Below are 24069 nucleotides of genomic sequence, written 5' to 3' on the forward strand. Positions count from 1 at the left end.
ACCTGTCCACTGGTTGTGTTCTATGTAGTGGTGGTGGACTCTCTGTCCCTCATGGTTCGGCCTCGGTTCCAACTCAGGAAAAAAGATCAACGGCTCCTTATCCATGGTTCTGATCCGTGGCTAGGGTTTGTGACCAGCCGCTTCAGAGGTCCAGTCTTTCCCACCAGTAACATTGGATATCAGGAGGTCTTCGTGGACTGCAGACTGTAAACACAAATTGTACAGAAGAGCATAAAAAGGTTTATATAAGAAACTCTGCTGTACACACAGAAACATGACATGACCCCTCTGCAGTCCACTTTAGCTCAGTTAGTAGAGCATGGCGCTTGCAATGCCAGGATAGTGGGTTCGATTTCCGAGACCACCCATACGGAAAAAGGTATGTACGCACGACTAAGTCGCTTTAGATAAGTATCTGCTAAATGGCATATATTATTATATATTACATGATATTATAACATGTTAACCACAGTCAAGCCCATCTCTAACACTGTGGTTCAAGTAGGGAGGCGTGGGGTAAATTGTTTACATTCAGTATCACTCCGTCAAGGGGAATATAGTATATTCTTTCTATCAAAGATATCTACACATATTTCAGGATGTTGTGTATCTCTGGAAGTTCATGAATTCATGTAAACATTACACTTTTGAAAAAATAGCTTGTCCAAAAAAAGAAAGTGGTATGTGGTAAGTTGAGCTGCGGGACAGGGCAAGTTAAGCCTCCTATAAAGCCATGTCTATCTTTATGTCCAAAACACAATTCAACACAATCGCTTTTTCAAAATAATTTTAAGCATAGTTTAACACAGGCTTATCACCTAACAAACACTTTGTACTTTAAAAAAACACTTTTACCATAGACCAGGCCCTGTTGTAACCTCATATAACAGTGATAATGCCTTGCATTACACCAGGGAGTAAAACACTTCCATTGGCTCAACTTACCCCAAGGCAAACATTTTGACTATATTATTTTGACCATACAGCTACATGGATGCACTTTCATGCTATGTTTAGGACCTCAAGCTTATAGAGACCCCAAATGATGTATAGAACAATCTCAAAATTATACATTTTGGTTTAGATACAAGCATTATGAAACCTCGAATACATTCATTCCACTGAATCTGTTTTTTGGACCTAACTTGCTTACCACTTTTTCCATGTCGTTTCTTCCTTCACAGACTCCATGAAATTATGACTTATTTGGTGAAATTATTGTGTGTGTGTATGGTTACCTAGAAACAAGGGTTGCTCAACTTACCCCTTTGGCTCAACTTACTTGGAGTTTATTATAAAAAATAATACTTCATTATAAAAAATAATAATACTTCAAATAATAATACTTCAAGAATCTTTTGGTTCCACTGAGATAAGGGAAACTCAGTCCCTTCAATGATACAAAAAAACAAGCCAGTCAGCACAGATAAAATGTTGTATTTCATTTCAACAAAATGTTCCTACGCTCACAACGTGAAGTACAGAACTTTTATTTCACAAAATAATACATGTGACAAGTAGAATACATTTTCTCACTGTGGTAACACTTTACCTTTTCTGTAAATCTGGTACCCTCACTTTGATCAAATTTGTTTTAGAATACTTTGGAAACAGTTCAACATCACATTACACACATCTTTACTACTTCATGTCAAGTAAACATTAATTAAGGGACTATCATTTCCTCATAAAACCCCAGCATCAAACAACAGGACAAGGTTGAAGTATTTTTACAGACAGCATCACAATAAACATCACCACATAATCTACTCTGCCTCATCATACTCAGTTCACCTCATCCAGTTCCCAACTACATCCAAAAACAACAGAATTGACTACAAACATACTAACTAGTACTACATTACATGTCACCACTATACTCTATACATGGGCCGTGTGCATTTTCTTCTGGTGTATCCTGAGGTAGCTCCTCTCTGAGAACCTCTTCCCACAGTGCGTACAGGCAAACGGCCTCTCTCCCGTGTGGACTTTCAGGTGCATCTTTAGCTGGTGCTGATGGGAGAACCTCTTCTCACACTGGGGGCAGCTGTAGGGTTTCTCCCCTGTGTGGACCCTCTGGTGCCTCTTCAGGTTTGATGAGTCTGAGAAACTGGCCCGGCACAGGTGGCAGCCAAAAGGTTTCTCCCCCGTGTGCATCCTCTGGTGGATCTCCACCTGTTTGGGGAAAGTGAAGGCTTTCCCACAGAATGAACAGTGGAAGCGCTTCTCTTTGGCACTGCCACCTTTCCTGATTCCGTCTCTGCTACTCTCATTTGTTAATGGGCTTGTGTAGCCATTTAGTGTTGAGACTCTGGCATTGTCTGAGGTCTGGTTTAACATTAGGAGAGTGTGAGGACGGAAGACAGGGAGTGTCTGTGTTGTCGCAGGGTCCATGTTCCAGTTGATAGATCCTATAGAAGGCAGGCTGAAGGCAGCACCTGTCAGGGAGTTAATCTGAGGCGCCATCAGTCTCTCTGAATCACAACTATAAGAACAGGATGGAGCATCGCTAGCCGAGTCTATGTCTGTTCTCTCCTGCCGCATACCAACACCTCCCCATCCTCGTAGACCAAATCGACGCCTCGTCCTGGTCTCAGCCAGTCTGTTGTCTTGGAGATTTAGTTTTGTTGTTGTTTTGTGTTCAATTGTCTGTTTCTGGTTGTGGTTAACAGTGTTGTTCCCCAGCTCAGAGTTGAGGATGCTGTCCCATCCACTGGCCTCCACTAAGTCGCCTTTGGTCCTGGCCTGCTCGGTGATGATGTACCCTGGACCCTTGGCTGCACCCGTTTGGGTCTGGGAATCCAAGATGGCCACCCAGTCTCCTCTGTTAGCCTCCAGCCAACCACCTGCAGGAAGAAGTTAGAAAATAGACTTTACAAACATGGCAGAAAACTTTACATATGGAGTTTTTTTTGTCAATTACCTGGTCAAGTTCATACATTATAATGTGTGCTTTGTATGTAAACATAAGTTGTATTGATTTAATTTCATGAATGAAATTTAAGAAAAAAATATCCAGGTACATCCCTATTCCCATTGAAGATCTATTACTGGTCATTACAGTGCCTTCAGAAAGAATTCAGACCCCTTCCCCTTTTCCACATTTTGTTAAGTTACAACCTTATTCTAAAATTGATTTAATAAATGTTTTTTCTCATCAATCTACACACAATACCCCAAAATGACAAAGCCAAAACAGGTTTTTAGAAATAAAAAACACAAATACCTTATTTACATAAGTATTCAGACCCTTTTCTATGACACTCGAAATTGAGCTCAGGTGTATCCTGTTTCCACTGATCATCCTTGACATGTTTCTACAACTTGATTGGATTCCACCTGTGGTAAAACATTTTTTATTGGACATGATTTGGGAAGGCACAGACCTGTCTGTATAAGGTCCCACAGTAGACAGTGCATGTCAGAGAAAAAACCAAGCCATGAGGTCAAAGGAATTGTCCGTAGATCTCCGAGACAGGATTGTGTCGGGGCGAAGATCTGGGGAAGGGTACCAAAAAATGTCTGCAGCATTAAAGGTCCCCAAGAACACAGTGGCCTCCATCATTCTTAAATGGAAGAAGCTTGGAACCACCAATAATCTTCCTAGAGCTGGCTGCCTGGCCAAACTGAGCAATCCGGGGAGAAGGGCCTTGGTTAGGGAGGTGACCAAGAACCTGATGGTCACTCTGACAGAGCTACAGAGTTCCTCTGTGGAGATGGGAGAACCTTCCAGAAGGACAACCAGCTGCCCTTACACAGCCTGGAGGTGTGTGTTGGGTCATTGTCCTGTTGAAAAACAAATGATAGTCCCACTAAGCGAAAACCAGACGGGATGGTGTATCGCTGCAGAATGCTGTTGTAGCCATGCTGGTTAAGTGTGCCTTGAATTCTAAATAAATCCCTGACAGTTTCACCAGCAAAGCACCCCCACACCATCACACTTCCTCCTCCATGCTTCACGGTGGGAAACACACATGCGGAGATGATCCGTTCACCTACTCTGCATCTCACAGACATGGCAATTGGAACCCAAAATCTTTCATTTGGACTCATCAGACCAAAGGAGAGATTTCCACCGGTCTAATGACCATTGGTCATGTTTCTTGGACCAAACAAGTCTGTTCTTCTTATTGGTGTCCTTTAGTCGTGTTTTCTGTTTGATTCAAGCAGTTGATGTTGAGATGTGTCTGTTATTTGAACTCCGTGAAGCATTTCTTTTGGCTGCAATCTGAAGTACAGTTAATTGCCGATTTCTGAGGCTGGTAACTCTAATGAACTTATCATCTGCAGTAGAGGTAACTCTGGGTCTTCCATAGCCAGTTTCATCATAGCGCTTGATGTTTTTTGCGACTGCACTTAAGGTGACTTTCAAAGTTGACATTTTCTGGATTGACTGACCTTCATGTCTTAAAGTAATGAGGGACTGTTGTTTCTCTTTGCTTATTTGAGCTGTTCTTGCCATATTATGGAGTTGGTATTTTACCAAATAGGCTATCTTCTGTATACCAACTCTACCTTGTCACAACACAACTGATTGGCTCAAACGCATTAAGAAGAAAATACATTTCACAATTAACTTTTAACAAGGCACACCTGTTAATTGAAATGCATTCCAGGTGACTATGTCAAGCAAAGAGGTGCTGAGTTTGAAGGTAGGCCTTGAAATACATCCACAGGTACACCTCAAATTGACTCAAATTATGTCAATTAGACTATCAGAAGCTTCTAAAGCCATGACATCCTTTTCTGGAATTTTCCAAGCTGTTTAAAGGCACAGTCAACTTAGTGTATGTAAACTTCTGACCCACTGGAATTGTGATACAGTGAATTATAAGTGAAATAATCTGTCTGTAAACAATTGTTGGAAAAATGACTTGTGTCATGCAAAGTAGATGTCCTAACCAACTTTCTAAAACTATAGTTTGTTAACAAAAAATTTGTGGAGTGGTTGAAAAACGAGTTTTAATTACTAATAATGTGTATGTAAATTTCCGACTTCAACTGTATTTATTTGTTCATCAATTTTAGAATAAGGCTGTAACGTAACAATGTCGAGAAAGTCAAGGGGTCTGAATACTTTCCGGGTGCACTGTTTATACAAGGTTATTATATACAAGGTTATTATATACAAGGTTTTTAAAGTAAACTAAAACAAACTAATCATGAAAAAACAATTTAGTAAACTGAAATAAAATAATTAACAAACTCATTTGAAAAACTACAACTATACTGAAACTATCTTTGACTCCAAAACAAACTTAAATAAAATCCATCATGAATTATGTTCAGTTGTAGTTGTTTTTTCTAAAGATAATTGTGCAAAAATCTAATAGAGTTAAGCTTTTTTCCCTAATGGAGTTTAAGCTTCTGAATCTGCCGGGTCACATTGAGATTTACTTTAATTTAAATGTAGACTCAGCGAGATGACGTTGCCATGAGTAGCACGGCAGATATTGCTTCCCCTGCTCAGATGTTACATGCATCAACCAATGATTGCGTACCACGTCATTTACTGTGCAGTCGGCACTAGATATCTGTAACATGTCAGTAGTGTTCCTCTGCTCAGACGTTGCTGACAAATGCCAGATCTTACAAGTGAAATGAAAAAAATTACTTGTTTCACAAAATTATAAAAAGTAAAAAACGGAAAAGCGGTGCGTGCATATGTATTCACCCCCTTTGCTATGAAGCACCTAAATAAGATCTGGTACAACCAATTACCTTCAGAAGTCACATAATTAGTTAAATAAAGTCCACCTGTGTGCAATTTAAGTGTCACATGATCTCAGTATATATATACCTGTTCTGAAAGGCCCCAGAGTCTACAACACCACTAAACAAGGGGCACCACCAAGCAAGCGGCACCATGAAGACCAAGGAGCTCTCTAAACAGGTCAGGGACAAAGTTGTGGAGAAGTACAGATCAGGGTTGGGTTATAAAAAATATCAGAAACTTTGAACATCCCAAGGAGCACCATTAAATCTATTATTAAAAAATGGAAAGAATATGGCACCAAAATAAACATGCCAAGAGAGGGCCGCCCACCCAAACTCATAGACCAGGCAAGGAGGGCATTAATCAGAGAGGCAACAAAGAGACCAAAGATAACTCCGAAGGAGCTGCAAAGCCCCACAGCGGAGATTGGAGTATCTGTCTATAGGACCACTTTAAGCCGTACACCTCACAGAGCTTGGCTTTACGGAAGAGTGGCCAGAAAAAAGCCATTGCTTAAAGATATAATAAGCATACACGTTTGGCGTACGCCAAAAGGCATGTGGGAGACTTTTTGGCCATCAAGGAAAACGCTATGTCTGGCGCAAACCCAACACCTCTCATCATCCCGAGAACATCATCCCGAGAACACCATCCCCACAGTGAAGCATGGTGGTGGCAGCATCATGCTGTGGGGATGGTTTTCATCGGCAGGGACGGGGAAACTGGTCAGAATTAGAATTTAAGGAATGATGGATGGCGGCTAAATACAGGAAATTTCTTGAGGGAAGCCTGTTTCAGTCTTCCAGATATTTGAGACTGGGACGGAGGTTCACCTTCCAGCAGGACAATGACCCCGGTTTAAGGGGAAACATTTACATGTCTTGGAATGGCCTAGTCAAAGCCCAGACCTCAATCCAATTGAGAATCTGTGGTATGACTTAAAGATTGCTGTACACCAGCGGAACCCATCCTACTTGAAGGAGCTGGAGCAGTTTTGCCTTGAAGAATGGGCAAAAATCCCAGTGGCTAGATCTGCCAAGCTTATAGAAACATACCCCAAGAGACTTGCAGCTGTAATTGCTGCACAATGTATTGACTTTGGGGGGGTGAATAGTTATGCACGCTCACGTTTTCATTTTTTTTGTCTTATTTCTTGTTTGTTTCACAACAAAAAATATTTTGCATCTTCAAAGTGGTAGGCATGTTGTGTAAATCAAATGATACAAACCCCCCAAAAATCTATTTTAACTCCAGGTTGAATGCCAAGGGGGGTGAATACTTTCGCAAGCCACTGTACATATCAGCTAACCATATCATATGGTACAGCAGTCTGGTGCCCGACTGCACAGTCTATGACGTGGCACGCAACCATTGGTTGATGCATGTGACATCTGAGCAGGGGAACGTGACCATGATGTGGTTAGCTGGTATGTAAAAAACTTATCCAGGTGTTGTAAGATCGGGCAGGTGTCAGCCATGCAAGATTTTGCTCTCACACAGTCACACAGAGTATCTGAACATGGGTGCGCTTCATGCTGCTACAACTTGGTACCAAGGGACGAAAACAGCAAAGAAGTTTAACCTCGTGCTTCAAAGCTCCTCGTCATTGAGGAAATTGACCCACTACTACTGTTTACTTGGTGCATCTATGTCATCTCACTGAGTCTACCTTTAAACCTAACGACCTGACCCATCACCTTATGTATTACTGCCCCACAGTGGAAAGTAGTGACATCCACAAAAACAGAAAATGTATAAATGGCTCCTAGCCTCCCACGCATAGGCTACTTCTGTCCCTAAAACAAACAAAAAATAAAAAATAAATAGAAATGCTTGTATAAAACTATAAAGCGAGGAAATCAGTTCTGAAAACTAACTGAATCTAAACAGAATTTTTTTAAACATCTTAAAACAAATAGAAAGAAAAACAAATATAAAACACAAAACTATAATAACCTTGGTATGTAGGCTATATGTATTTCTTACCTTGCTCCCCCATCTTTAGTCTACTCAGCAGATCAATGCTCTCTGGGCCGTCTTCTATGGTCTCCTCTTTGACTAGCAGCAGATCAGGCTTCCCATCCTCCATGTCTACTGACTGTAAGAGATACCGAGTGAGAGGATGTTGGATCAAGAAATCTGATATGAGCACCCTGCTATTGAGCATCTTCTGATTGGGCTATGAGTACTATGCAAATATGTTAGTTGATTTGATTACTAATCTCTCTTTCATGGTTTTATCATTCAAAGACATGGTCACACACTTAAGACAAAATGAATCAAGCCCTGAGCCCATATCTACAAAGAGTCTCTGAGTACGAGCGCTGTTCTAGGATCTCTCTATATAATCTTATTCATTATGATCTGAAAGGCTAAACTGATCCTAGATCGGCACTCATGTTTTAAGAGGCTTTGTGGATACGCCGGGCCCTAACCTAATAGCATTTTAAAAATTTAACTAGGCAAGTCAGTTAAGAACAAATTATTATTTACAATGATGGCCTACCCCGGCCACACCCGGATGACGCTGGGCCAATTGTGGCCGCCCTATGGGACTCCCAATCACGTCCGGATGTGATACAGCCTGGATTCGAACCGGGGACTGTAGTGATGCCTATTGCACTGAGATGCAGTACCTTAGACCACTGCGCCACTCGGGAGCCCATACAGACAGTTTACAGTAGGCTCACCTCAGTGAGACTGTGTGTGGTCCTGTGCTGCTCAGCTGGTTCCTCTGTGGGTTCAGGAGGAGGTGTAGTCTGGTTGTCCTCCATGACCATGGTCCCCTTAGGGTTCCCCAGATCCTCCTCACACCCCTCCTCCTTCACCAGCAGCACCCCTGGACCCTCCTCATCCTGGAAGAGACAGGTGATACAGATTATAGACATACACACAGATAATAAACACACTTTCAACATGTGGGGGCCATACTTGCGAACTTGAACACAGTGCGCGGCAAGAAGTTGACCACATGCCTCCTATGAATTGGGCAACTTTAGCAATTTTTTTGTTGTCTGAGTGAGGGAAATGCTGTACATAAAGAGGACTTAATGTATTTTGCAAGATGCGATGTTGAGGATTATAATAAATACAGCTTTGATGTCATACAAGCAAGCCAAAAACCAGTTTGTCCAAATGTGCACTTCACATTTCCATATCATAAAACTCATGTTATATACATTGTCAACATTTATGATCACTATGCTTGATGTACAGTCACAAATAACATGGCGTCATACCCTGGGTTGTTCTGACCCGCAATAACATCTGCTAAATATATGTATGCAATTGAGTTTGAACAGAATGAGCACGTTTGTCGTTTTCTTAAGAAATTTGAACACAGCATTTCCCTCACTCAGACAATGCACTCATGACTCTATTCTATGTGCAGCAAATTTAAGATCTGCTTCTCTGATTTGCCTTGTGAAAGCCTAACACTGTAAGATCGTATTTTGTTACTTAGATAGCCATGTTGGCAATATAACATGTTTTCAAATTATGCCCACCTGTGCAAATTGTGATTTAAATGGACCGTTTCTGGAATGCGCGAACAACAACAGTAATTGTTTGATGGCGGGAAGGCAGGGTTGTGTTCCAAAGAAAACCGCTTGCTCTAGTTCCTCAACAGCACGGCTAGGACAGCTCAAGATACCACCTAATAGTTAGTTGACTCTTCGAGTCATAAAAGTGCATTGAAATTACGTAGGAACTGTGCACACTTTGGAGAGGTGTGTGGCCACTTGAAGACACCAGTTAGACCTACCGCTCAAACCCTTGTAATTTTTTTGTTTTATGTTGAACTTTCCCCAAATTTCCATGAATATTTTTCATGTTACTGAATGTATCCAGAGTATTTTCAGAGTTTGTTAACAACAAATGCGGCAAATATTACAGTAAATGTAAAATACACAAATCAACAGTTAATGTTTGGATTCAGTCTTGTGTCAGATTAACTGTTGTCCTCACCTTTAGTCTAATTTTCCCATAATCTCCAAAGTGATCCCTTTTTATTGCTACCATAGTTATGCATATGCATTCCATATTTCTTCTGTAAGAAACATCTCAATTCAGCCCTATCATATAGGTGCGGCAGGTAGCATAGTGGTTAGTAGTGATGGGCATTCCGGGTCTTTTCAGTGAACCGGCTCCTTCGGCTCAACTCACCAAAAAAGAGACGACTCTTTTGGCTCCCAAACGGCTTTAAAAAAAAATATGTTTTGTATTTTTTCAAGTCAAACAGTTTGCGATAGTTTGACTATGATTGGTGTTAAAACAATTCTAATTAAATTATTAAATGAAATCATACTCTACCTTAACCACAATGTATTTAAAAATGCATTGGTTTGTTTTGAAAAAGTTTGCATTTAAAGTATAACTTTTTAATGTATATAATCAAAATGCATATAAATCTAACCATTCAAAACGAATACAATCTGAACAGCATAATAGAATATTGCACCATATCAAAGAAAAATAAATAACTATTTGCAAAACTGCAGCATCCCACAAATTGAAATAAACATAAAGAAGGATGCTATTACACATGTGCATTTAAAGTATAACTTTTTAAAATGTATATAAACAAAGAGCATATAAATGTAACAATTCAAAACGAATACAATCTGAACAACATAATAATAGAATATTGCACCATATCAAAGAAAAATAAATAACAATGTACAAAACTGCAGCATCCCACTTAAAACATTAAACTGGTCCTTCTTTTCTCTCTCTTATTTATTGCCATGTTATAACCAGCAGCACACAGCAATGCTGACCATATTTTGCTTTTATAAGAGATTTGCATTCAGAAATGCAAGCTGCCTCACTTTTGAGGGGCTGATGTTTTTTCTCTCAGTAATTATTTGTCCCGTTTTCGAGAAGACCCTCTCAGAGGGAACAGATGTGGCCACTATGCAGTGTCTCCCTTTCATGACTTTAGTAAGCCGTGGGTAGACAGAGGCCTTGTTCTTCCACCAGCTCAGAGGATCTGCAGATCTTTGGAGGGGCTCCTCCAAATATAATCGGACCTCCATTATGGCATCTGCTGAGGGATTCCTTCGTACTGCATCCCCAGTTGCTCTCTCGTCAAACAGCATCCGAACAGCAGACGTTTGTGGCGCTACTGCTGGTGCTTCTGCTCCATCTGATCCCTCTTCTTCCTGTTTCCCTGGTGCCTGAGCCAGCTGACTGCTGGGGATGTCCCTCCCTGCTGCTGAGGTTATTCTTTGAAGAGCCTCATCAATCGCTCTGGCATCACTGAAGGCTAACTTCTTAAACCTGGGGTCAAGTGCAACGGTTTCTGATAGCACATGATTATATTCCATTCTGTGGAACTTTCTGTCCATTGATGAACATAGGGTGTCCATCAACTCTGTCACATATCCTGTGGTTACATTTGCTTCTCTCTGGCGGCTGGCTGTGATTCGCTGCAGACCCTTACACAGGATTATCATTTTTGAGGCTGTCACATAGCTGAAAAGAGAGAACAGTAACTTATTAGTTCAGGTTCATGTTTTGTCTGCTGATACTACATTCTCATCTACTGCCCATATACATATATAATACTGGATTAAATAATGATGTAGTAATAATGGCTTACTGTACCTCACTCCACTGATCTCCATAGTGACCTGCTCAAAGGTTTCCAGGACTCTGCACACCTCCTCCACCACCTCCCATTATTCCTCTTGGGTCAGAACATCAACAGGTGCATTGACAATGGCCAGGGTAGAGATGATGGCATCCTTTGACTCAAGAAACCGCTTCAACATATAAAATGTTGAATTACACCTTGTAGTGCAGTCTTGTTTAGGCCTCAGCTCAGGCATCCCCATCTGGTGTTGTGTAGACTTTAGTTTTTTAGCACCTACTGTGCTCCTGCGGAAGTATTCCACAGCTGCTTTCACTTTGTCCATGGTGGGCTTCATCACCTTCAGAGCATCTCTTACAATCAGGTTGATTGTGTGGGCAAGACATGGATGATGGGTCCATTTAAAAATGTTCATGGCTTTGGTTATGTTAGCTACATTGTCGCTAACACAACAGACCACTTTTTCATCTACTTGCCATTCTCATGCCACTCTCAACAAGTTCTCTGGGGTGTGTCTGTCGCTGAACTCAAAGCAGTCCAGAAGACAGCTAGACATCGAAAAATCTTCAATGAAGTGACATGTAACTGACATGTAAGAAGTGGTTGCCCAGTCAGTGGTAAGGCAAACTGCAGTAGCTATTTGGACTCTTTCCCGCACTGATGCCTGTGTGCTCTCGTACAGTTGTGGAATAAGTGATTTTGAAAGGGTTTTCCTGCTTGGAATTGTGTACATTTGATTTAGACTATTGCTATAATTTCTAAAACCTCTGTCCTCCATGATCGAAAATGGCTGGAAATCGGTGCCAATCATTTTAGCCAATGCAATATCAATGTGGCCTTGTTTTGCTACAGACATAGACTTTGGCATAAACTGGTCCATAGAAGACTGCGTTGCTGTGGGTTGCGGAGTAGGCCTACTTGACTGAGTGGATACACCTCCATGTGCTGGCTCCACCACTATCACTAGCAGGCCCGCTAGTTTCTCGAAGCTTCACCGTTGGGTGCACAGTTCGCATATGCCGGTGTAGGTTGTGCGTAGAACCGGCTTTATATGAGATTTTGTTTTGGCAAATTCTACACTGTGCTCTAACATTGTCTACATGATTCAAATGCATCCAGATGCTACTGTGCTTCCGACTCATTTTCCAGCTGTTGTTTTCACAGCTGTCCTTCCTCTCTCTCCTCGGCTGCTAAGTGTGTGACTGTGAGTGAGTTGGCTCGGCCCTCCCTCACGCATCTTTGGTTCATTGGTTGACACTGCGTGTCTGATTGACAGGATCAACAGGTGAGGCTGTTAGTCTGAGCAGACAGTCAGAACGAATGTGTGTGCGCTTGAGCATTTAGGCCTATATTAATTAATTAAATGTTTTGTTCTTTGAATTAGTTAATTCTATTAATTTACATCTTTTGATTATTCATATCTTTATTTTTTATAAATAGATTTGGCTCTTTGATATGCGAGCCGGCTCCCAACGTTCACCTACAAGAGCTGGCTCTTAGAGCCTACTCGTTCGCGAACGACCCATCACTACTGGTTAGTGGGCCAATAACCAAAAGGTTGTAGATCTAATCACCGAGCTGACAAGGTAAAAGTCTGTTGTTCTGCCCCTGAACAAGGCAGTTAACCCACTGTTCCTAGGCCATCATTGTAAATAAGAATGTGTTCCTAACTGTCTTGCCTAGTTAAATAAATGAGGCCAGGGGTGTCAAACTCATTCCATGAAGGGCCTAGTGTCTGCTGGTTTTAGTTTTTTTTCTTTCAATTAAGACCTAGAAAACCAGGTGAGGGGTGTTCCTTACTAATTACTGACCTTAATTCAGCAATCAAGTACAAGGGAGGAGCGAAAATTAGCAGGCACTCGACCCTCGAGTGTAAGGGGTCACTCAGCCTATTAAAATTGTTGAGGTAGTGGCACGTGATCAAAGGCTACATGTTAGCGGTTCCCATTACATAAGGTTGCACATTTAGCCCTATGCAAACCTCACCAGGTGGCCTTGATTATTTCCGGTAACAGCTTATCATCGAGTTTGAACTTTTTCTCCACAAACCAATGGCATTTCTTAAAATAGGTCAACTTTTTTTTGACTTATGGACTTGTCAAATAGCTGTCATGTACCGTAGCCATTGCCTTTCAGGTGACAAACAGCGCTAATGCGGTTGACTCGAAAAAGACAGTGTTCGTTAAATGCGGGTTCGAAAACCCCTCGCTTCAAGCATTTTTGTTAAGGGAAATACTGTTCACTGCTGGTCCACACATGACGAAGTGGATGATTATAATAATGCATATATAACATTGTAGATGTAGGTGCAAGCCCACACGTATATATGATATAGAATATACTAGAGTAGCGTTGATTATTTATGTAGCTGTGCCAGTAGCCTGTGTCGGTCTGCATGTTTACATTGAATTCATGGATTTCACATGAGACGGGTTCCAGGAGTGATACATTTTTATTTCCGTAGGACTATAGCCTATCGACAATGGAAGTGTACCATGCAAAGTCCCATATAATAGGTTATAGCATAAGGGGGACACTATCTGATGTGAATGTAGGTTATAGCTCTACTGTTGATCGGAGCTCCTATAGTACAGAATATGATCATCAAATCAAACTTTGTCACATGAGCCGAATACAACAAGTGTAGACTTTACCGTGTAATGATTACTTACAAGCCCTTAACCAACAGCGCAGTTCAAAAAGAGTTAAGAAAATATTTACAAAATAAACTCAAGTAAAAAATAATCAAAAGTAACACAATAAAATAATAACGAGGCTATATACAGAGTCAATGTGCGGGGGTACAGGTTAGTCGATGTACTTCGTACATGTAGGTAGGGGTGAAGTGGCTATGCATAAATAATAAACAGCGAGTAGCAGCAGTGTACAAAACCAATGGGGGGGTCAATGTAAATAGTCCGGTGGCCATTTGATGAATTGTTCAGCAGTCTTATGGCATGGGGGTAGAAGCTGTTAATTAAGGAGCCTTTTGGTCCTAGACTTGGCGCTCCGGTATCGCTTACCGTGCGGTAGCAGAGAAAACAGTATGACTTGGGACCATTTTTTGGACTTTCCTCTGAAACCGCCTATTATATAGATCCTGGATGGCAGGAAGCTTGGCCCCAGTGATGTACTGGATGTTCTCGGTGCAGCTGTATAACTTTTTGAGGATCTGGGGACCCATGCCAAATATTTTCAGCCTCCTGAGGTGAGAAAGGTGTTGTCATGCCCTCTTCACGACTGTCTTGGTGTGTTTGGACAATGATAGTTCGTTGGTGATGTGGACACCAAGGAACTTGAAACTTTCGACCCGCTCAGAGTTAGTTGACTGTCAAATAAAAATAATTCGCTATCTGATAATAACAAATATCGTCCTCCATTAAGATTGTCGATTTGGAATAGTTTACACACGGTAGGCTTAGCGTGGGTTCGAGTCCGGACTTGCGATAAACTTCTTTAAAATAAACTGCAATACTGCCATCTGTAGGATGATAGTGAGAGTACAACCTGTAATCCTACTCTAGTACACTTTGTAATGCTCGTCCTCAAGTCAAATAACACATATGTGACGAAGTAGATGATTATAAAAATGCATATAAAACGTTGTAGGGCTACATTTAGGTGTACACGTCCATACAATATAGCCTATGTAATATGATTATTAGGCCATAGCAGTGTTTGTCTGCAAGGCTGAAGAAAGAGGTAGCTCCTTAATAAATTCATTCTTAATCTTAATGTTCAAACTGTTGGCTACATCCTTTCAACACACTAACACAAATATAATTCCACATTTCAAAGGGGGGGGGACTAATGTGAGATTCGAACCATTGCCACAATCTGTGACAATTATCTGGAACTAGGCCCTCTACACAGAAAGCAATTTGACCAATCAGTTAAATACACGTGATGTAGTTGCTCTGATTATCAGTACATGCTGTTATACTTCTGTTAAAGACTGTTCCATGAACACGTGTTGGAACATGTCCAACTATGTTGCCGATTTTTATTTGGCTGATACATCATTTGTTACAGGAAATAATCACAGCCACCTGTTGAGGTTATCATAGGGCTAAACTTGCAAGCTCATGTAATGGGAACCGCTAACATGTAGGCTTTGATCACATGCCACTACATCAAAGATTTAAAATGTGCTGATACTTAAACTTTACCTTTAACATAAACTTTTTCTAATATTCACAAGTATGGCCCCAGTGTGTTTACCCACCCCAATACGTTTGCATCCTAAACTGTAGTTACAGAATGACTTCATTGTTGTTAAACTCATCATGGACATAAATATGATGTGGGTAAAAATAGTCAAGTCATCATCAGACAAACCTGACTAAACTATTTTGATATGTACAGTAGGTGTTTGTTAGTTTGTGGGTATGTGTAGGTATATTTAGTAAGTGTATATTGGTTATAAAGCGCTATCAGAATATGCAGAATAGGGTGAGATCAGATGTGATGTACACAAAAGAGAGTCTCAATGAAAGTCTTAGAATGAAAAGTCACATTGTGTTTATTAAACAGACAAGTTTTAAATAAACCATATGAAAACCACACATACATGAACTGCATTAATTTTCTAATTGAAAGTGTCTTGGGGACAAAAATAAAGTAGTTGAATTAAAGTAATGAAACAGGCATTTGTGAACGTCATATAGCCTACACAGTACAAACACAATATATAACAGACTTTTTAGGCTTATGTGGCTCATACATAGTGTACAAAACATTAGTAACACCTGCTCTGTCTATGGTGAAGGTGAAAGTTATGGTCCCTTATTGATGTCACCTGTTAAATCCACATCAATCAGTGTAGATGAAGGTGAGGAGACATGTTAAAGAAGGATTTTTAAGCCTTGAGGCAATTGAGACATGAATTGTGTATGCGTGCCATTGAGGGTGAATGTGCAAGACAAAAGATTTGAGCGCCTTTGAACGGACGGAGTATGGTAGTAGTTACCAGGCGCACCGGTTTGAGTGCAATGCTGCTGGGGTTTTAAACACTCAGCAGTTTCCTGTGTGTATCAAGAATGGTCCACCACCCAAAGGACATCAAGCCAATTTGACACAACTATGGGAAGCATTGGAGTCAACATGGGCCAGCCTCCCTGTTGAACGCTTTATGACACCTTGTTGAGTCCATGCCTCGACGAATTGAGGCTGTTCTGAGAGCAAAAGGGGGTGTAACTCAATAGTAGGAAGGTGTTCCTAATGTTTTGTACACTCAGTGTATATCACACAATGTATTTGTATTTATTAGTGATCGATATTAGCTGCTGCCAAGTGAATGGTTTGTTCAAAATACAATGCTTTTAGTTAAAAAAAATATTAAGTACAAGCTTATTACTTGCCACCCATTCTAAAAATGACTGCAGTTCTTTAAGTGTTGCAGTGATTTATCTTGCTGTGGTAGCTGACGTGTTTACTGTTCAGTCATCAGAATGCATATATTGTTTTTCCGCTATTTTTACCATACCGCCAACTTTTTCCCCCGCCTTTTCTTTATATCTGATATATATTGCCGGTATCAAAGCCTAAACTTGTATTTCTACCTAACGACCTAGTAATCAATTTGGTAAAGTTCTGCCTACGGCTTAGTATGATACGTAGCTGTATCGCTGAGGCGGCATTGACATGCACTAAGCTCTTAAACCCTTGATGGTTGCTAGGCACCGCCCTGTAACCATCCTCCCGCCAGTTTCTATGTCACCTCGCCCATCTCTTCGCATAGCTCGCCTAAGTGTGCACTGTTTTCTTAACCGCAACTGGATGGATCCATAAAGAACTACCGTGGGAATAAATATCACTGAATGACAAAAATAATGGAATAAATAAAATAAGGCTAATGCAATTGAAGACATGTATCAAATTGTTCCTTGATGAAACTCCCAAAGTCATCCATTCGAGGTAATACATTTGAAGCAATAGCCTACCCACATGTGGTCAACTAGATGATAATTTCAGCACCGTTTCGATTGGGATAGCGCCATCGTGCTGCTTTGAGACAAATATGGGGACTCGTCTTGATAAATCAATCAATGTCAGATTTTTTGTTTTCATCGAATGTCCGTTTGGATATTGGTTAGGCTACAATTTACACTGGGGAAATGTTAGCTAAGTTGAGGTGAGTGCTGCTCATGATCATGTTGTATAGTTGGCTCATTTGTTAGAAAATGTTGTCAGCATGTAATATGCAGTTCAACAAGTGGATTATTTTGCTCTTCACTCGCAGTTGTTTAGTAGTCTACGCCTACTCCCGACCAAAAGCCTGACTTCACGGACTTGTCTCAGGCAATTTGGTTAATTGGTTTCTGGCTGAGCAAATCAGAAACATATTGAATGGTATAATGTAGCAAGTGTAGACCTAATATTTTGCTCGTTCGCATATAGGCAACTCCAAAAGTCTGCGGAGATTGTGAAATATGAACTCGACTCTTATTTTCTATCGTATCACGATGAAGACCCCAGGCCTGCTCCCTAACAAAGTGGTGTGAGGATAGGAAATAGATGAAACGTGGATCAAAAAAGCATGTGCTTGAGTTCTATTTCAGAATACCACTTTTTAATATGACAGTGGTTGTGTAGGAAAAATATTATTTGTATTTTATTCTTACTATAAAATACAAGCGTGTTGACTGAATGGGGTAGGTGTGTGTCATGAGTTTAATGAACAAAATAATGAACTATTGACTTAATTCATTTGTACATAACATCATTACACTTTATGCTAGGCCTATTCTATCCCTTTGAAAATACATTATTAGTCTTATGTTTCTTAGGACCTGCCTGAAAAAAACTATAAAGTATTTATTTTTGAAAGTGTATATTCAATGGATTTATTCAAATAAACGCCCACCAGCATCTGCATACCACTAATGCCACTCGTCACCTGCATTCTGGCATGCGCATAGGAGGTATAAAAGGGGTATGCAGGCAAGAATGTGGTAAAAATGGGCACGTAAAGACATAATACATTTTCCAGCAGCAAATTATGATCGATAATGTCAAAAGCTGCACTGAAGTCTAACAAAACATCTCCCACAAGCTTCTTATTATCAATTTCTTCCAGCCAATCATCATTGTGTAAGTGCTGTACATGTTGAGTGCTCTTCCCTATAAGCAGGCTGAAAGTCAGTTGTTAATATGTTTATTGTGAAATAGCATTGTATCTGGTAAAACACCATTTTTTTTCAAGAAGTATACTAAGGGTTGGTAGCAGGTTGATTGGTCGGCTGTTTGAGTTTGTAAAGGGTGCTTTGCTATTCTTGGGTAGCGGAATGACTTTTGCTTCCCTCCAGGCCTGAGGACAATTACTTTCCTGTAGGCTTATACTGAAGAGATGGCAAATAGGAGTGGCCATATAGGCCGCTACCATCCTCACAAATTTTTCCTTCAAGTTGTCAGATGCAATATTCAAACCAGGAATATTCAACACTGAAATGTGTTACTTTCTCTACTCCAAATGCATCTGTGGATCTTTTCTGCTGACAACGCAGGGTTTGATCGAAACGTAATACGCTATAACATGCAATGGTTTCTAGTTTATAGAGTGGAATGGTTTTTCTGCTGGTGTATCCTAAGGTATCTCCTCTCTGAGAACCTCTTCCCGCAGTGCGGACAGGCGAACGGCCTTTCTCCTGTGTGGACCTTCAGGTGCCTCTTCAGGCTGCCAGCCTGGGTGAAGCGCATGTCACACTGGGGGCAGCTGAAGGGTTTCTCCCCTGTATGGACCCTCTGATGCCTCTTCAGGTCACTAGACTGGGTGAACCGCATTAGACACTGTGTACAGCTGAAGGGTTTCACCCCTCTGTGGACCCTCTGGTGCCTCTTCAGGTCACTAGACTGGCTGAAGCGCATGTGACACTGGGTACAGCTGAAGGGTTTAACCCCTCTGTGGACCCTCTGGTGGATCTCCACACTCTGAGGGCTGCTGAAGCCTTTGTTACAGAACATGCAGAGGAACCGTTTCTCTTTACTATTGCCTGATGTTTCTCCCCCTCCCCGAGCCTGGGCTCTAGCATTGTCGTTTGAGTGCAATACCTGATCGAAAAGGATGCGGCTGTGTGAATCGGAAGGCCCCATCGAGGTGGACACTGGGTCACGGTCCCCGAACGCGTATGAAGGCGAGTGGGTTGCGACATTTGGATTTTTCTCTAAGCTTTCCCTGTAATCTAAGAAATATCTTCCCTGTGAGTGTCCGTCTCCTAAGTGACTATCTGCATTCCATGTGGGAGAAATGTCACCCTCCACTTTCACAGTCACTTCCTCTACAACCAGACCCTCCACTTTCTTATCTTGGCACCCTTCAGAGTATACACTACTACTGTACTGGTTCCAGTCCCCTCTAGACAGATCAGTCTGTGTCTCTAAACCCAAGGGCATGTTGCCAGGGTCCATCTCTGTAGCGTAAGAACAAGACGGATCATTACTGCCAGTGTCTAACGCGTCACCATCACCATCCTCACGGGAATGAACCGTCCTCTCGTTCTGGTGAAATACCGGTACATAGTCTGAGCCGGGAGCAGGAGGACAGCCCAGTCTCCACAGCCCAAGTCTCTTTGGGTCTGGTCTGTGGTCAGATCCTGTGTGTAAAAGCCTGTGTGTTACAGTTAAAGTCTTGGTGTCTGTCTCGGAATTGAGGACGGAGTTCAGCGTTCCACTGACCTCCATGATGCTGCGTTGAGTCCTGGGCTGCGCTGGGGCGTTGGTGGGGTCCTCTGTAGCTACAGGGGGTGCTACAGCCACTCCAGTCTGGATGTCTCTGCTGTGCTGTGGGTCCTCCTCTCCTTCAGTCTTCTCCTGCTTGACCAGAGACAATCCTTCAGGACCTGCAGCCTCTGTATCTGCAGACTGACACAAGAGAGGTTATTATCGGTACATGATTTGAATTGGATACATTAAGAGTATGTTTACATGCATAGTAAAAATTCTATATTAAACTGATTATGGCAGTAGGCAGATTATGCAATAGTTATGTAAACACCTTACTCTGCCCATCTTAAATCGGCGGACGGTCATAATCTAAGTAAGCATACGCCGATTGAAACACCTGGTTTTCTGAGCAATCGTTTTAAATTATTAGAACATGTAAACACCTTAAAAATCGGTGTTCCAGCGGTGTATTTGATCTGCGCATGTGCTAGCACCAGCCGAGCGAGCCTCCCTCTTTGTGGATAGTCAGATTAATATAATAGTTCAATTAAAAAAGTTGACATGCTTTGCAAGAAGAACGATTTCCCTAATCGTAAATGGACACATCTGAAAGGCTACCTGTTCAGTCTCTCCAGGATTCCGCGATTGCGTAATTCAATGCAAAAATCAACCAATCAGCGCATATTATGCGAGAGCTTGCAATTTTTACCAATCCCCGCACTTTTAGCGCATAAAAGGGTCCAATCAAAAGCGGGTTTGTAATTTTGACCAATTACTGTACTGTTACCGTGGAAAATGGCCCAATCCGATCACACTTCAACAAAGTATTTTCCCCCTGGCCTGTCAGCCTATTCACATGCGAAGATGATAGGTGATGGTTGATGGCTGACAGGCAGTACAATGAACTGAAATCAATCTCATTTTCCAACAAAAATAACAGTTCATGAACGTGCAAAACAATTTACAAATGTTTTTAGAAACTAGAGAAAGTCAACAATCAACAGTCACTTCGAATCAGCAAAGCATACGAGAATGTCACAACAGTTCCCACAGCAGCGGCAGACCACCATGACTGAAGTGGTAGCACTGTCTATGGAGAGCGCCGCTCAAAGCGCTGAGTGCTATTTGTCAGCACGACCCTTTCAGAAAAAAAATCATAATCTCAAGTATTTTGAAAACAATTTATTAGAAAGAAATGTCGATCCTCAAATTGAAAGCGATTGATCAGCTTTGAATCAATTTGGGGTTTTTTTTTGAGAGAGAGAGAAGGAATGGGAGGTGCATCTCGTGTTGATAGCAAGCCCCAAGCCTGATGGAGAGAAGAGGTGTGTGTGTGAGTGAATGTGTGAGTGGATTATGACATAGTTGTTTGTTGAGGAAAATAAACAAAATTGAGCACTTTAGATGTTTCTAATTGTTTTTGTATTCTGCTTAAAATTGTCCTAAAACTGAGCACATGCCTTTATATGAAATGAAGGTTAAAAAAAAACATCGCAAAATGTTTCGTAGAATTTCAGAAATTCTGCCGCCAAATCAAGCATTTTTGGCCACAGAAATCACAATAAAATGTTGCGAAATCCTGTTGGCAGTCTGATAAATGTACAAAATCGCCAATCAAAATAGATTTTCTATCACGTTATTTTTGGGAAGTATATTTGATTCTGAATTGGGACATGTAAAGTTTGTATGTGAAAACTACTTCTAAGATGCATACATTCAGTTGATCCAAACTCCACCAGCGCTAATAATCACATTACTGTGTGCATGTAACCATACTCAATGTTGTAGGAAAGTCTCACAAGCTCCCCTATGGCAGATAAATTAGAATGTACATGTAAGCAAGTGAATAGCTGAGGGGAGCCTTTCTGAAATAAAAGGGCCACATTTGATTTACAAATAACACGTTTTATGCATTACACTAACCTCTATCACAATAACATGCTGGGTTGAGGTTCCACTCCCCTCATCAACAGTGATTGGTTGGTCATCTTTCCATGTATCGTGTCCCACTGGCTTCAGAAAGCTCCTATGGCCTCCAGTGAGATGTCCTTCACCTGAGAGTGTGATTGGGGGAAAATAAGTGGTTAGGTTAGGTTGGGGGAGGGTTATAAAGGTCTAGCACACAAATTTGGTGGTAATGTTTTTTTGGGGGGTGTTTAATATTTTTGTGTTTTACATTTCGATTTATCAGGGGAGCTGCAGCACCCCTACTTCCCGTGGCTATGTTGACACTGTCTACAATTTGGGCACCCGAGTGGCGCACTGCATCTCAGTGCAAGAGGTGTCACTACAGTCCATGGTTCGAATCCAGGCTGAATCACATCCGGCCGTGATTGGGAGTCCCATAGGGCGGTGCACAACTGGCCCAGCGTTGTCCGGGTTTGGCCGTCATTGTAAGAATTTGTTCTTAACTGACTTGCCTAGTTAATTAAAGGTTAAATGTTTTTTTTTTAAAGGATGTAAGGTAACAATTCTCATAACTTATTGATATACTATTTATTGATTGATGTATTATGTTCCATGTATCACATTGTTTTCGTTGAGTAAATAATAGGAAATGCAGTAAATCAAGAATCCGGATAGAATATGATTGTGTCTTTGCGCAAGATAGCGAAGTAATCATACTATCCAAAAACTGACTAAGACCCAATTCTGGGTAGCACATCTGAACACATGTGCAGAGGGGAACGGGGCGACATAAAATGAGCTATATACAAGCATTTCGCTATACCTGCAATAACATCTAAATATGTGTATGTGACCAATACAATTTTATATTAACGGCGACATGCAACGCAGCCTCAGGCTTCTGCAAAATGTACCTCTTGCCATTCCTCTGTATCCGTCAAGGATCTTGACACTACTGGGACGACTGGCGAGGACGCGCTCTCGTATTGTCCTCTCTGCACGCTCCCGTGCCACCTTCAGTTCCTGTAGCTGTAGTTTCCTCCGCAATCCCCTGTTTTCTTTCTGGCTTTGAGTTATTTCTAAACGAAAAACTGCATAGTCGTCGTCTACGAGTTTACAGATCTCTGACACTGCTGCATTCGCTAGCACCTCCATGATGGAGGCTATTTGAGTGTGAAAACCCATACAGTTAGCCATTGTTAGATGTATCTAGGTAACGCAAGTTTTTTTTTTTTGGGGGGGGGGGGGGGGGGGTAACGCTAGTTAGCTGCTATCAACCAGGTCCCGTCTCCAATACGAATTAAATACTACCTGGTGTAAGTACGTGATGCTGTGCCGTTAAATGAGTCATATGGTTCAGTTCCTTGGTGTTAATAAATGTCTAAACAATAAAAACGATTACGAGGAAACTGTTCTCGGTACCGTTGAGAAACGGTTGTGACTAGATGGAGTACAGCTACGGACGAGATGTACCATTGAACTACCGCGAGAGTCGGAGTCGGATATCGCTTAGATTTGTAGGCCTAAACCCTGAAATAAGCTACCTCTGGTTCTTTCAGCCGTCTCTATGGGAAAACTGAATGGGGAAAGGATAGGGTCCGAAAATGAACTACGATGTATCAGCGACCAGATACAATATAACCAAGCCAATTTGTCCTGCTAAATGCCAATACAGCCTAAATGTGGTATTTTCAAATAAACTCCCTATTGACCACCCGTTATCTGCACATTGCTCTCCTCCTGCCTCTAGCTGCTTTTGCCATAGCAAAAGTGATATCCGACCACTGACGTATAAGAATTAACCGATTTATCAGGCTTCAAAACGTACATCCAAACTCTCGCAGTAGTTCAATGGTAAATATCGTCCGTAGCTGTACCTCGTTTAGTAACAACCCTATGAAGGGTTGGTAATCTAGATGAGATCCAGTTTTTGTCAAATGAAGATCAAAATATATTTTTTGTTGCTAACCCCAAACCTTTTCCTAATCTTAACCTAATTCTCCTAACCTGCTGCGTGAGTTCTCCCAACCTGCTACAAAAAGTCAAAATCTGACTTTAATTTGACAAAAGCTGGATCCCTTCTAGCCCTGAACACGAAACAGGCAAGAATAACTAAGTACTTCTGGCTCACAGAGTTTAGGAATCCTTCTTCTATGGTATTGTGGTGGTCGGCAAACAATTGTAGGAAAGG

At 41.3% G+C, this 24069-nt stretch overlaps 2 protein-coding genes across 3 annotated transcripts in view; both read right to left on the reverse strand.

Moving 5' to 3' along the window:
• Positions 1-1526: 1526 nt before the first annotated feature.
• LOC120052919 (zinc finger protein with KRAB and SCAN domains 1-like) overlaps positions 1527-24069 on the reverse strand; it is a 40810-nt gene continuing 18267 nt past the window's right edge. Inside the window, exon 6 of the mRNA XM_039000151.1 lies at positions 1527-2846. Within this exon, the coding sequence (XP_038856079.1) occupies positions 1882-2846 (965 nt within the window). The 3' untranslated portion in view covers positions 1527-1881. The remainder of the gene's footprint in view (positions 2847-24069) is intronic.
• LOC120052936 (zinc finger and SCAN domain-containing protein 12-like) lies at positions 16333-23299 on the reverse strand. 2 transcript variants are annotated; one of them, XM_039000175.1, is made up of 3 exons: positions 23190-23299; positions 21894-22024; positions 16333-20168 (listed from the first exon to the last, which is right to left on the reverse strand). In XM_039000175.1, the coding sequence occupies exons 1-3, from the start codon at positions 23227-23229 to the stop codon at positions 18861-18863; spliced, it is 1479 nt and encodes a 492-aa protein (XP_038856103.1). In that variant the 5' UTR covers positions 23230-23299; the 3' UTR covers positions 16333-18860. The 2 variants fall into 2 exon arrangements, with proteins under 2 accessions (XP_038856103.1, XP_038856102.1); XM_039000174.1 differs by lacking the exon at positions 23190-23299 and adding an exon at positions 22793-23075.

The sequence above is a fragment of the Salvelinus namaycush genome, chromosome 8 (genome assembly GCF_016432855.1).
Source record: "Salvelinus namaycush isolate Seneca chromosome 8, SaNama_1.0, whole genome shotgun sequence".
In the NCBI taxonomy this organism is placed as follows: domain Eukaryota; kingdom Metazoa; phylum Chordata; class Actinopteri; order Salmoniformes; family Salmonidae; genus Salvelinus; species Salvelinus namaycush.